General features: G+C 36.9%; 1 protein-coding gene across 2 annotated transcripts in view; it reads left to right on the forward strand.

Moving 5' to 3' along the window:
- The window catches only part of GPR107 (G protein-coupled receptor 107), a 141,523-nt gene that overhangs the window by 108,272 nt on the left and 20,538 nt on the right, over positions 1-12,713 (forward strand). For both annotated transcript variants that reach the window (XM_077147116.1, XM_077147117.1), the window contains one exon: positions 842-963. In XM_077147116.1, the coding sequence (XP_077003231.1) occupies positions 842-963 (122 nt within the window). The remainder of the gene's footprint in view (positions 1-841; positions 964-12,713) is intronic.

Below are 12,713 nucleotides of genomic sequence, written 5' to 3' on the forward strand. Positions count from 1 at the left end.
TCAGTTAATTGTTACCACTGCTTGTGAGAATATCAAGAATTCAACTTGGGGAAGTTGAATTTTCCCCCTTTCTCACCATTCCCCTAAGGGGACTTTGCAATTACTTTTTTATTCACTGTTCAAATCACTGTGGGATTTATTGGGACATCACTCTGGGCAAACCTACAAAATCTGATGTGCTACTCAAGGGTCCATGTACTTATGGTGTTTAATTAAGCGGTGCACAAAAGTTATATTAGGAAAGACACTAGTCAAAATATGAATTTTGTACCAAATAAACATTTTTTGCTTTAGTCTTACGCCTAAGTTAAAGTTTTAAAATATTAATTACCATCTATTTTCAATACCCTGCAGTATTGACGTTCCTGTGTTCTTCCTCATGCAAAAACATTTTTTTAGTCACTATCATTATACACTCTAGGCATTCCTAGATTATAGCATCTCTGTCTTTATTGTGTATCTTTCTTTCTGATTTCGTTTGTGCCCCAAGGCCTCCTCCCTCTATTATTCTCACATTCAACTTTTCATTCATTGTTCTAACATTATTGTGTTACAGTTAGGTAGTATTGTGCTATCCAATTCTGAATTTTTGCAATCAGTCCTGTTGCACAATCTGCATCCCTTCAGTAAAGCAAGGACTTTAAAATGTCATCTCTGGGTATAATGCTGCTGGCTGAGGCTTCAACACATCTAAAGAAGTTTCTAGCAATGAACTGTGGTGTTTGAGTAGTTAAAGAATGTTGGATTGGAGAGAGAATGTGTTAATTTGTTTAGTTCCACAGCTGTCTATTAAGAACAGTATTGCTAATCCCTTTATTTTGGGGTGTTTTAAAATTTTCAGCTCCTGGATGAAATGGCCACACTGATATTCTTTGTTCTGACTGGGTATAAATTCCGCCCAGCTTCAGATAATCCCTACCTACAACTTTCTCAGGAAGAAGATGACTTGGAAATGGAGTCTGTGTAAGAAATCCTCTCTCTTCCCTCTTACTTTACCCTGACCCCTTTACCTAACTAAAAGCAGTACAGTGTGAATTGGACCAGCTGCTCTCAGCATTTTGTTGCTCCAGAGGTGAGTTCTCTATTTTTAGTGGAAGGAAATGGACACTCAAGCCCCAGCCTTGCTTATTTAGTTTGAAGTACATATCTGCCAAGCAATACTTAGTCTCTTCAGGGAAAATAAAACTTGCCATCCTATTTAGCATCATTGGAGCCTGCTTCCAATAACTCAGTGGCAAGAACTTTGGAATATACCTGGCCTGTTCAAAACTACTGAGAATGGGCAACCCACCTTTTTCTTGGGCCCCTACTGTTGGAAGCTTATGCCTGAAAATGTAAGCATCTGAGTCATTTGTATGTCTGCTAATTATTCTCAAATGTCATTTATCATGAGATAACTAAGTAGATTTTCACAGCTAGCACACTGACTTTCACCTTTATCTGAATATTAATAGGTACTCTTCTGATTCATAAGGTAAGGGACTCTAGCTTTCCATGTTCTGGGAAAGGGCACTCATTCTCTAAGAAACAAAGTAAGCATATTTGCTTCTTAAGTTAGGAACATGATAAGTCAGATCAATTGTTGTTTTTGATGATTAGCCAAAGGTTGAATTTTTCTCTTCTTGTCTTACTTGTATCAGTTGTGCTGGCAGCCTTTGAATTTTTGCAATTCAAAGACTGAAACGTGGCCCATGCTGGGCTGTGCCTGGCTGTTGGACAGGTCAGGCAGTGTAAGATAACTCTTTGTGTTATCTCCATTACTGGAATAATAAATGTAGGGCAGGTACTACTGATGGGCCCCAAAGAGCATCTCCCTGTGCAAAAGTATAAATGACCTTTTTAGATAGTGGAGGGAAAAAAGCAAGAGAACCTTCAGATGTACCTTTTTTAGAAATAGCAGAATCTAAGCAAGTGACTGTTAAAGAAGCATAATTGAGAGTCAATCTAATAAGCAACAACATCTGTAAGTAACCTTGAATTTCATATATTTATCCATTCTCCTACTGAGAAACCTTTAGCTTGTTTCCATAAATGTTACTGCAGAGTTTCTCTGGAGCTGGCAGCTAGAAGTGAAGTGGTGTATTATTACACACTTTACTGAATTGCACTCCAAAATGTTTGCATTGGTTAGGGTTCCTGCCAGCAGTATAGGAGTTTCTGTTTCCTCATATTCTTTCCATCAGCTGTTACATCTTGAAACATGGATACCTTGTGAAGATATTTTGTGTCATGGCATGTTTCAGGTTGGGTTTTGTTTTTTTATTTCTCTCTGACAGTATTTGATGTGAGTGGTAACTGTTACAGCAAGAGATTCTATTTGTCTGTATTAAAATCAGGGGAAGGAAAGGGGGAGGGAGTAGACAGATATACTATATTTGTGGGAACCAGGAGTATTGTGTTCTTTATTTGGTAAGATCTGGGAAAGGTTCCTGAGTGAGAATTTGGAATGTTGGATCAAGGCTTATCTGGTTGCCTCAATTTACATATCTATTACAAGGAGAAGAGTAGTCTGATGATATTGAATGAATATTCTTCTTAGTATGAACCTTACTTTAGTAATGAAGTGACTTTCTCTTCAGTAGCAAAAAAGCTACATGTATTTTAGCAGTAGAGACAGAGTCAAACATGTTTTAACAATCAACCAAATGAGGATTTTATTTAGCCCAGTGGTATTTCTAGTGTTTAATAGCCTGGTTTTAGCCTGTGACAAAGAAGTTTGTGAAATATGCTAGTTAGTTACGCAGAGGAACAAATGAAGTTTAGGAGCTGATTAAAATAAAGTGCCTTTAAGTCAGCAAGGAAATTGTTCTAGGGACATCCTTCTAGGGTTTGTTCCTTGGTCAAGCACTCACTGTTGAAAAACTTCTTTGAATTTATAAGATGTGACATAGCAGAAGAGGCCTGAGGTAGAGGCTCCGGCTATCAGCCCGTCATCCATATTCATCTGCAGGTGAGCTGAAAGGCTAATGCCTTGTATCGATGATGCAAGTACCCAGGGCTGTCATCTCCCTCTTCTGCTTGGGGAAGTGCTGTTCTTGGCATCTCTTAAATCCTCCAGAAATAACCCAAGCAGAGCTCTTGTCTCTGTTCTCTAGCAGGTCATTAGCCCTCTGTAAAGTCATAATTTTACAGTGTATACATTGGTGAGTTTTCCTGAAGACAGAAGCTAGGTCTGATCCCTGCCACAGAGCAAAGCACCACTTTATGGAAAGTAATTTTCCTTATACCTTTTGCCTCTTTCCCCTGGCACCCACCCCCAAAATAAAAAACAAACCTAGACTTATCTTTTATTTTATTTTGTTTCTTTTCTTCTTGATAGCATCTTTTTCAGACTTATCTTAATGAGTCATCCATTTGGAACATGTGAACTCTAACCTGTATCACTCACTGACCTTCTAGACTGAGATTCTGGATAGTTTCTTTTTTACCTGCCCTCACCCCCTTTATCTGACGTTGAGCTTTGTGAATGCAGTGCATTTGGGAAGTGAGTGTTGCTGCTTGATCCCAGGATCAAGTCATGCTCCCTTTGGGGGTAGAGTGCTTCCAGGTGAGCTGCTTCCACCCTTTCTCCAGCCCACCTGCATGCAGTCAGCCTCCAGCAACTCTGCACCTCAGTGCATGGAGAAGAGGAGTGCGCACCTTCTGCACAGCCGTTACTCTATTAGGCTTAACACAGCTTTGTCTTTTGAACTTGTGTAATGAGGGCACAATTAGAAGTTACCCTACCTTTTCTGCCTTTTTCCCCTTCTATTTTTTTCAATTTCTCTCTTTGAGCTGAAGCTACAAGAGGCTTACAAATTTTGGCAACAGAAATTATCAAAAAATTTAGCAAGTTAAAAAGTAGTAGAGGGCGGGCCACGTCTCAGCATGCGGAGTTCTCGCCTGCCATGCTGATGACCCGGGTTCAATTTCTGGTGCCTGCCCATGCCAAAAAAAAAAAAAAATAGCGGATGTGGTAAATACAACGATAAGGCAATTATGACAAAATATTAAAATTGATGAATCTGGGTATCTAAGGAGGAAGGGTATGTTGGTCTTCTCTGAATGGAGTTTGTATTATCTTTATATCTGTCCTGTGAGTTTGAAAGTATTTCAGAATAAAAAGTTTAAAAAGTATCGGATGCAATTTTTATTAACAGGGAGGCCAGCCTGGCCATGCACTGTGAGCAACTCCATCATCCCTATGGGAAGTTGTGATGCAGCAGCTTGTACAGAAACCCTACCCTCAGGGAGCTCATGGTCTAGCGTGGAGACAAATATGGCAGGATGCAGACAGTGCTGTGATAGAGGGGTGCACCTGGAGCCAAGAAGAAGGGTATCTTACCAGCTTGGGGCAGTTAGGGAAGGCTTCCTAATGGGTGCACAGGAACAAGACAAAGGAATGAGCAGAGACATGAATAGCAAGTATCACCTTTTCCCTGAACTTCACATTAATAGCAGATACTACGCTTCTCCATACCTGGCTTTTCCTGTCTGTGAAATAATCTGTGCAGTTCCATGAAGCTGTGACAATCTGTAGAGTTAGGGTTTAGACTAAAAATCACTGCTGCTCCTTGCTTAACTTAAACTTTGTAGAGCACCTTTCCGTGCTACATGTAGGGCATTCGAGAATGGTTCTCTGTGGCATAGATTGTTGTTTGGATATTGCCCCTTCAGCTGTTTGTCCCCCTTCAGTGTTTACATCCAAACTAAGACACCCAGGGAGGTACAATGGAAACTGTGAAGTTGCTAAAGCACCACCTCTTTGTGTCCTTGCCAGAGAGAGTTTAGGGTGTTAATCTAACCAAGGTCTCAGTCTTTCTCACTGTTGTATTGTCTGAAGCTACAGACACAAGGAGAATCACTCACAAAGTCTGCAGAGGTCTAACCAGTTTAGAGTCTGATTTGGGCACCAGGCATCCCTTTATCTTTCCAAAAGGTTTGCTGGAGAAACAGGATACAGTGGTCCACCCAGTGTTACTGACTTCTTGATCTCCTTAAATTCACTTTCACTCTCCTTGTTCACTTGCTGAACTTCATCATTACCTGTTCCACTCTTGAACTCCTTCTGATTCCTTACTCCATCCATTCTTGATCTTAAATATTTTGGAGACTTGCATTCTCCCTCTTCTCATTCTGAGTACCTATCCAAGCCCCAGGCTCCCTGTAACTGTCTATTTGCTGACCACTCCACTCTCCTGAACTTCAGATGATGTACCTACCTGCCCACCACCATCTCAGCTTGAAACTATACTGCCATCCACCCAGGCCAACACAGAACTGCCAGGGCATTGGCCTCAGTCTCCCCTTTCCTCAGCCCATGTGGAATGAGTGCCCACGTTCTGTTCATATCCTCACATCTCTTTATCCTAGTTCTCCTGCTTTCATTGTGGTTGGACTTATCAGGATCTCTTAGCTGTTAGCTGATGTACCTCTCCTCTGATCTTATTCCTTCCTATTCATTCTCCATTCTTACCAGAACCACTTGTGGAGTTGTTTTTGTTTTGTTTTGTTTTGTTTTTTTAATATAAATCCTCTGGCTCCTCCCCTGGAGATTTAGATTCCAAATACCAGGAGTTCAAATATTTATATGTTCTTTTTTTTTTCCTGTAACTTTTTATTTTGAAATACTTTCAAACTGTTAAGACAGTTACAAATAAAATACAAACCCCATACAGAGAACTCTTAATATACTCCTATCAGTATTAACATTTTGCCACATTTGCCATATAATTCTGTCTGTCAGTCTAGCTAGCTAGCTCTCTATCTGTCTGTCTCTGTATCTATCAATCCATGTTCTGAATACTTGAGTGTAGACTATATATCATCAACCTTGAACACTGCCATGTATATTTCCTAAGAGATAGTCATTTATATAATTAAGTGCATTATCAAGTTCAATGAATTTAACATTGATAGGAACTTATAGTCTGTATTCCAACTTATTTCATATGTCCCAATAATTGCCTATTAAAATTTTTATTTTTTTTCTTCAGTGATTTTTTATTGAAATATATTCATCTAAAGGATATAACCAGTGATTCACAGTATCATCATAAAGCTGTGTATTCATCATTATAATTGATTTTTGAGCATTTTCATTACTCCAAAAACCTAAAAATAAGTTAAAAAGTGCACCCAAAGCATCCCATAATCCCCTATTGTTGGTTTATTTTTTTTTGTCCTGTTTTTCTTACTCATTTGTCCACACACTAGATATATGGAGTGTCAGTCACAAGATTATCACACTCACACGTTCACACTTTAAGAGCTCCATAGTTATTCTGTCATTTTCTAGAAGCAAGGCACAGTTCAACAGTTTCAGGTATTTCCCTTTAGCTGCTCCAATAACCAAAAATTGAAAAGGGTTATCTGTATACTGCGTAAGAATAACGTCCAATATGACTTCTTAACTCTACCTCAAATCTCTCAGGCACTGAAATTTTATTTTGTTTCACTTGTTTACCCCTTTTGGTCAAGAAGGTGCTCTCATTTTTATGATGCCAAGTCTAGGCATTTATTTTTTTTTTAATTGCAGTAAAGTATGTATAACATAAAAATCATTTTAACCATTTTAAGTGGGTAATTATTTGACACATTATGTACATTGACAATACTGTGTAACCTTCACCATGATCTATTTCCAGACTGTTTTTATCATCCCCAACCAAAGCTCATACCCATTTATTAATAACTCCCCATGCCTGCCTCCCACCCCTAGTAACCACTATTCTATTTTCTGTCTATATGAATTTGCTCGTTCTAAGTATTTTGTATAAGAGAAATCTTACAGTATTTGTTCTTTCTGTATCTGACTTATTGCCCTCAACATGGTGTCATCAAAGTTTGTCCATGTGGTAGCATGTACCAGCACTTCATTTCTTTCTATACTGAAGAATACTCTGTTGTATGAATGTAACACATTTTTTTTCTCCATTCTTCTGTTGATGGACACTTCGTTGCTTCCACCTTTTGTTTATTGTGAATAATGCGGCAGTGAACATTGGTATACGATTATCAGTTCAGTTCTTTGGAGTCTATACCTAGGAGTGGAATTGCTGGGTTATATGATAATTCTGGGTTGAACTTCCTGGTGAACTGCCAAACTGTTTTCCATACTAACTGCACCCTTTTACATTCCCAGCAACAATGTATGAGAGTTCCTGTTTCTCTTCATGTTTGTCAACACTTAACTATTTTCAGTTCTTCAAATAATAGCCATCCTAGTGGGTATGAAGTGGAATCTCATTGTAGCTTTAATGTGCATTTTGCTAATGCCTAATGGTGCTGAGCATCTTTTCATATACTTATTGAGCAGCTAAATATCTTCTTTTGAGAAATATTTGTTCACATCCTTGGCCCATTTTTTAATTGGATTGTTTGTATTGGTTACTGAGTTAAAGGAATTCTTTATATATTCTGGATATTAAATCCTTGTTAGATATGTGGTTCCAAGTATTTTCTCCTATTCTGTAGGTTGTCTTTTCACTTGTTGATAATGTCCTTTGATGCAGTAAAAATTTTAATTTTGATGAAGTTCATTTTATTTGTTTTTCTTTTGTTTGTTTTGGTGTGAAATCTAAAAGTCTACAAGGTCTTGAAGCTATTTCCCTGTGTTTTCTTATGAGTTTTATAATAATAGCTCTTATTTTAGGTCATTGACCCATTTTGAATTAATTTTTGTTTATAATGAGAGGTAGGGGACCACATTCATTCTTTTGCATGTAGATTTCCAGTTTTCCCAACACTGTCTGTTAAAGAGACTTATTATTTCCCCATAGAAAGGAATTGGCACCCTGGTCAAAAATCAGCTGGTTGTCAATGTGTATATTTATCTCTGAACTCTCAATTTTATTCCATTGGTCTGTATGTGTACCCTATGCCAGTATCATTACTGTAGCTTGTAGTAAGTTTTAAAGTCAGGTGTGAGGCCTTCAACTTTGTTCTTTCTCTTTAAAATTGTTTTGGCCAATTTCATATGAAGTTGAGAATTAACCTTTCCATTTCTTCAAAAAAGTTTACTGAATTTTGAAAGGGATTGCATCGTATGTGTAAATTGCTTTAAGCAGAATTGACATCTTAACACTATTAAGTCTTTGAATCCATAAAACGGGATGTCTATATTTATTTAGGTCTTTAATTTCTTTCAGGAATGTTTTTCATTTTTCAGCATACAAGTTTTTCACCTCCTTGGTTAAAATTATTCCTAGGTATTTTATTCTTTCAGATGCTATTGTAAATGGAATTTTTTATTTCCTTTTCAGATTGTTCTTTGCTTATATAAAAACCCAGCTAACTTCTGCATGTTTAGCTTGTATCCTTCAACTTTGCTGAGTTCATTTATTGATTCTGGTAGTTTTCTTGTGCATTTTTGGGGATTTTCTATACATAAGATCATGTCATATACAGAGAAGCATAATATGATTTCTTCCTTTCCAATTTGGATGCCTATTGTTTCTTACTCTTTCTTGGATGATTGCTTTGGCTAGAACTTCCAGTGCCGTGTTGAAAAACAGTGATGATAGTGGGCATCCTTGTCTTGTTTCTGATCATAGGGAAGAAGCATTCAGTCTTTCACCATATGAGTATGGTATTTGCTGTAGGCTTTTCATAAATGCCCTTTATCATATTGAGAAAATTCCTTCTATTCCTAGTTTTCTGACTGTTTTTATCATGAAAGGATATTGGATTTTGTCATGTGCTTTTTCTGCATTACTTGACATAATTGTGTGTTTTTGTTCCTTCATTTTATTAATGCAGTATATTATATTGATTTTTCTATGCTAAAAACTATCCTTGCATGTGTGGAATAAATCGTACTTGGTCGTGGTATACCCTTCTTTTAATATACTATTGGATCAGATTTGCCAATGTTTGTTGAGAATTTTTGCGTCTGTATTCTTTAAGGGATATTGGTTCTTAATTTGCTTCTCCTACACTGTCTTTATCAGATTTTGTATCAGGGTAAGGTTGACCCCATGGAAGGAATTAGGAAATGTCCTTCCTCTTAAGTTCCTTGAAAGAGTTTGAGAAGGATTGGTATTAAATCTTTAAATGTTTGGTAGAATTGAGCAGTGAAACTGCTGGGTCCTGGACTTTTCTTTGTTGGTAGATTTTTAAATTAATGATTCAATCTCTTTGTTTACGAGTCTGTTGAGATTTTCTGTATCTTCTTGGGTCAGATTTGGTCATTTATGTTTCAAGGAATTTGTCCATTTCATCCAAGTTTTCTCATTTACTGGCATATAATTGTACTTAGTACTCTCTTATAATCTTTATTTCTGTTAGAGCAATGGTAATGTTTCCTCTTTCATTCCTGATTTTAGTTAGTTGTGTCTTCTCTCTCTCTCTCTCTTTTTTTTTTTTTGTCAGTCTGACTAAAGGTTTATCAATTAGATTGATCTTTAAAAGAAAACTTCTTTTGGTTTTATCAGTTCTCTCTATTGTTTTTCTCTTTTCTATTTCATTTATCTCTGCTCTTATCTTTTACTATGTTGTTCCTACTACGAACTTTGGGTTTAATTTGTTCTCATTCTGGTTTCTCCAGGTCTGAAGTTGTTGTTGATTTGTGATCTGTCTTCTTCTTTAATGTAGGCATTTAGAGCTATAAATTTCCCTCTGAGTACTACCTTCACTGCATCCCTTAAATTTTCGTATGTGATCTTTTTGTTTCATCACCTCAAGGTATTTCCTAATTGCCCTGTGATTTCTTCTCTGACTCATTGGTTGTTTAATAGTGTGCTGTTTAATTTCCACATATTTTTTAATTTCCCAGTTTTTCATTCTGTTTTTTGATTTCTAGCTCTATTCCATTGTGATCCAAGAAGATACTTTGTGTGCATTTTAAATTTTACTAAGGTTTGATTTGTGACCTAGCATTTGGTCTAAACTGGAAAATATTCCATGTGCACTTGGGAATAAAGTATATTCTGCTGTTGTGTATATGTCCCTTAGGTCTGATTGCTTAATAGTGTTGTTAAAGTCTTTTATTTCCTTCCTAATCTGCTTTTCAGATGGTCTGTCAGTTACTGAAAATGGTGAATTGGAGTCTCTACTTGTGATTATAGAACTGTTTTTCCCTTTAATTCTGTCAGTTTTTGCTTCATATATTTTGGGGCTATGTTGTAAGGTACATGTATGTTTGTACTTGTTTCATTTTTCTGGAATGAGTCTTTTATCATTTATCCTCCTTTGTCTTTTGTAATCTTTTTTGACATACAGTCTGTTTTGTCTGACAACAATATAGCCACTCCAATACGTTTTTCTTTTTTAGGGGTGGGGGGGTGTTGTGGTACATGGTCTGGGAATCAAACCTTGGTCTCTTCCATGGATGGTGAGCATTCTACCACTGAACCACCCATGTACCCTTACTCCAATACTTTTTGATTACTGTTTGTGTGAAATATCTTTTTCCATCCTTTTACTTTTGACCTCTGTGTCTTCTTTGTACCTAAAGTAAGTTTCCTGGAGATCATGTTTAAATGGTTTATCTTTTTCATCCAGTCTGCCAATCGCTGCCTTTTAATGGGGAAGTTTAATCCATTAACATTTAAGGTAATGATTGAGAAAGGATTTATTTCTGCCAATTAGCTGTTTGTTTTCGTGTGTCTTGTTTGTTTTTGTTCTTCAGTTGCTGCAATACTACCCCCTTTTTTTGTTTTTGTATTTAGCTGCTTTTTTTATAGTGTACCATTTTGATCCTTTCTTTCCTTTTCTCTGCATTTTTTACTTATTTTCTTAAAGGTTACCTTTATAATTACAATTAACAATCTTAAACTAATAAACCTAGTTGAACTAGTACCAGCTTGGTATTAATAATATACAAACTCACTGCTCATATATCTCTGTTCCTCCCACTTTGTATTGTTACTCTCTCAGATTACATCTATTACATGCCCATTAACATGGTTTTTTTTTTTTTTACACATTTGCCTTTCAAGTCATATGGGATTAAAAAGCAGTTACAAACCAAAAGTACAATAGTACAAGATTGTTTTTTCTTTTTTTTTTTTTGGATGGGCAGGTACCAAGAAACAAACCCAAGTCTCCAGCATGGCGGGCAAGAACTCTGCCTGCTGAGCCACCATGGCCCGTCCATACTTGTATGTACCCATGTAGTTACCTGTACTAGTATTATTTATTTCTTCTTATGGGCTTCAGGTTACTGCCTATTGTTATTTCAGTCTGAAGGACTACCTTTAGCATTTCTTTTAGGGCAGGTTTTCTGGTAAAAAACTGAACTCTTTCAGCTTTTGTTTATCTGTAAGTGTCCTGATTTGTCCTTCATGTTTGAAGAATAATTTTTCTGGATGTAGAATTCTTGGTTTAGATTTTTTCTTTAAGGACTTTAAATTTGCCACCCCATTGTCTTCTGGTCTCCATGGCTTCTGATGAGAAATCTACTGTTAATCTTATTGAGGATCCCTTGTGAGTGATAAATTGCTTCTCTCTTGCTACTTTTGAAATCCTGTTCTTGTTTTGGGATTTTGACAGTTTCACTATAATATGTCTTGGTATGGATCTCTTAGAATCTGTCCTCATTGGAGTTCATTAAACTTCCTGGGTGGATGTAGTCATATCTTTTGTCATATTGGGGAAATTTTCAACATTGTTTCTTTGAATACTTTTTTTTTGTCCCTTTTTCTCTCTCGTCCTTCTGGTACTCCAGTTACATGTATGTTGACACAGTTGAAGATATCCCAAAGGTCCTATAGGCTCTGTTCATTTTTCTTCATTATTTTTTTCTTTCTGCTTCTTACACTGAATAATTTCAATTGTTTTATCTTCAGGTTTACTGATCGTTTTTTCTGACTTACCACATTTGCTGTTGAATCCATCTTGTGAGTTTTTCATTTCAATTACTGTAAACTGCAGTTCCGAAATTTGTTTGGTTCTTCTTTATATTTTCTTTTTTTTTTCAGACATTTTACTTATTTCCTTCGTTCTTTGTACATGGATAAAGAGAAGATATTTAAGGCAGTTGATTTAAAGTCATTGTCTAGTATTTCTAATATATAAGCTTCCTCGGGGATGGTTTCTGGCAAATTTTTTTTTTTTCCTGTGAAGACCATACTTTCCTGCTTCTTTGTATGCTTTGTAATTGTTTTGTTGAAAACAAGCATTTAGAGTATTGCGTTATAACTCTGGAAATCTAGTTCTCCCACTCATCTGGAATTCCTAGATTTATTTTGCTGTTGTTATTGAGGGCTGGAGACATCAATTAGTGACTTTTCCAAACTGCTTTTGCTCCCATATGGAGAATGCAAAGAGAAAAGAAAGAAAAAAAAAACTTAAACAAAACAAAATATGCTGCCTCTTTAAGACTCCTCTTCCACTTTTGCCAGTGAAGTTGGAACATGGTCATTCTGAGCACTGGTCTCAAAGCAGTCTGAAGTAACTTATCAAAAAACTGTGACCAGCAATTAAGCCACACACCCCTGGACTTTGGAGGACTTGATCCTTATACCCACCTTGGCACCAGCAAGCTGCACCAGGCTGTAGTCCGCACTGCTCTTGGAGAATGGGAGGTGGTAGCTGCTGCACGGAGGGTGAAATTCACAGTTTTTACTGCAATTTTCCAACCTCTTCATCCAGTTTTTCCCTGGATGCTTTACAGTATTCCCCCAGACTCTAGTGTTCTAAAATATTTGATTCAGATAATTCCTGCCAGTCCAATAGATGTTTTTGTGAAAGGACTGGATTCCTAAAGCTTCTTGCTCTGCCATCTTCCTGCA

The sequence above is a fragment of the Tamandua tetradactyla genome, chromosome 2, assembly GCF_023851605.1.
Source record: "Tamandua tetradactyla isolate mTamTet1 chromosome 2, mTamTet1.pri, whole genome shotgun sequence".
Classification (NCBI taxonomy): Eukaryota; Metazoa; Chordata; class Mammalia; order Pilosa; family Myrmecophagidae; genus Tamandua; species Tamandua tetradactyla.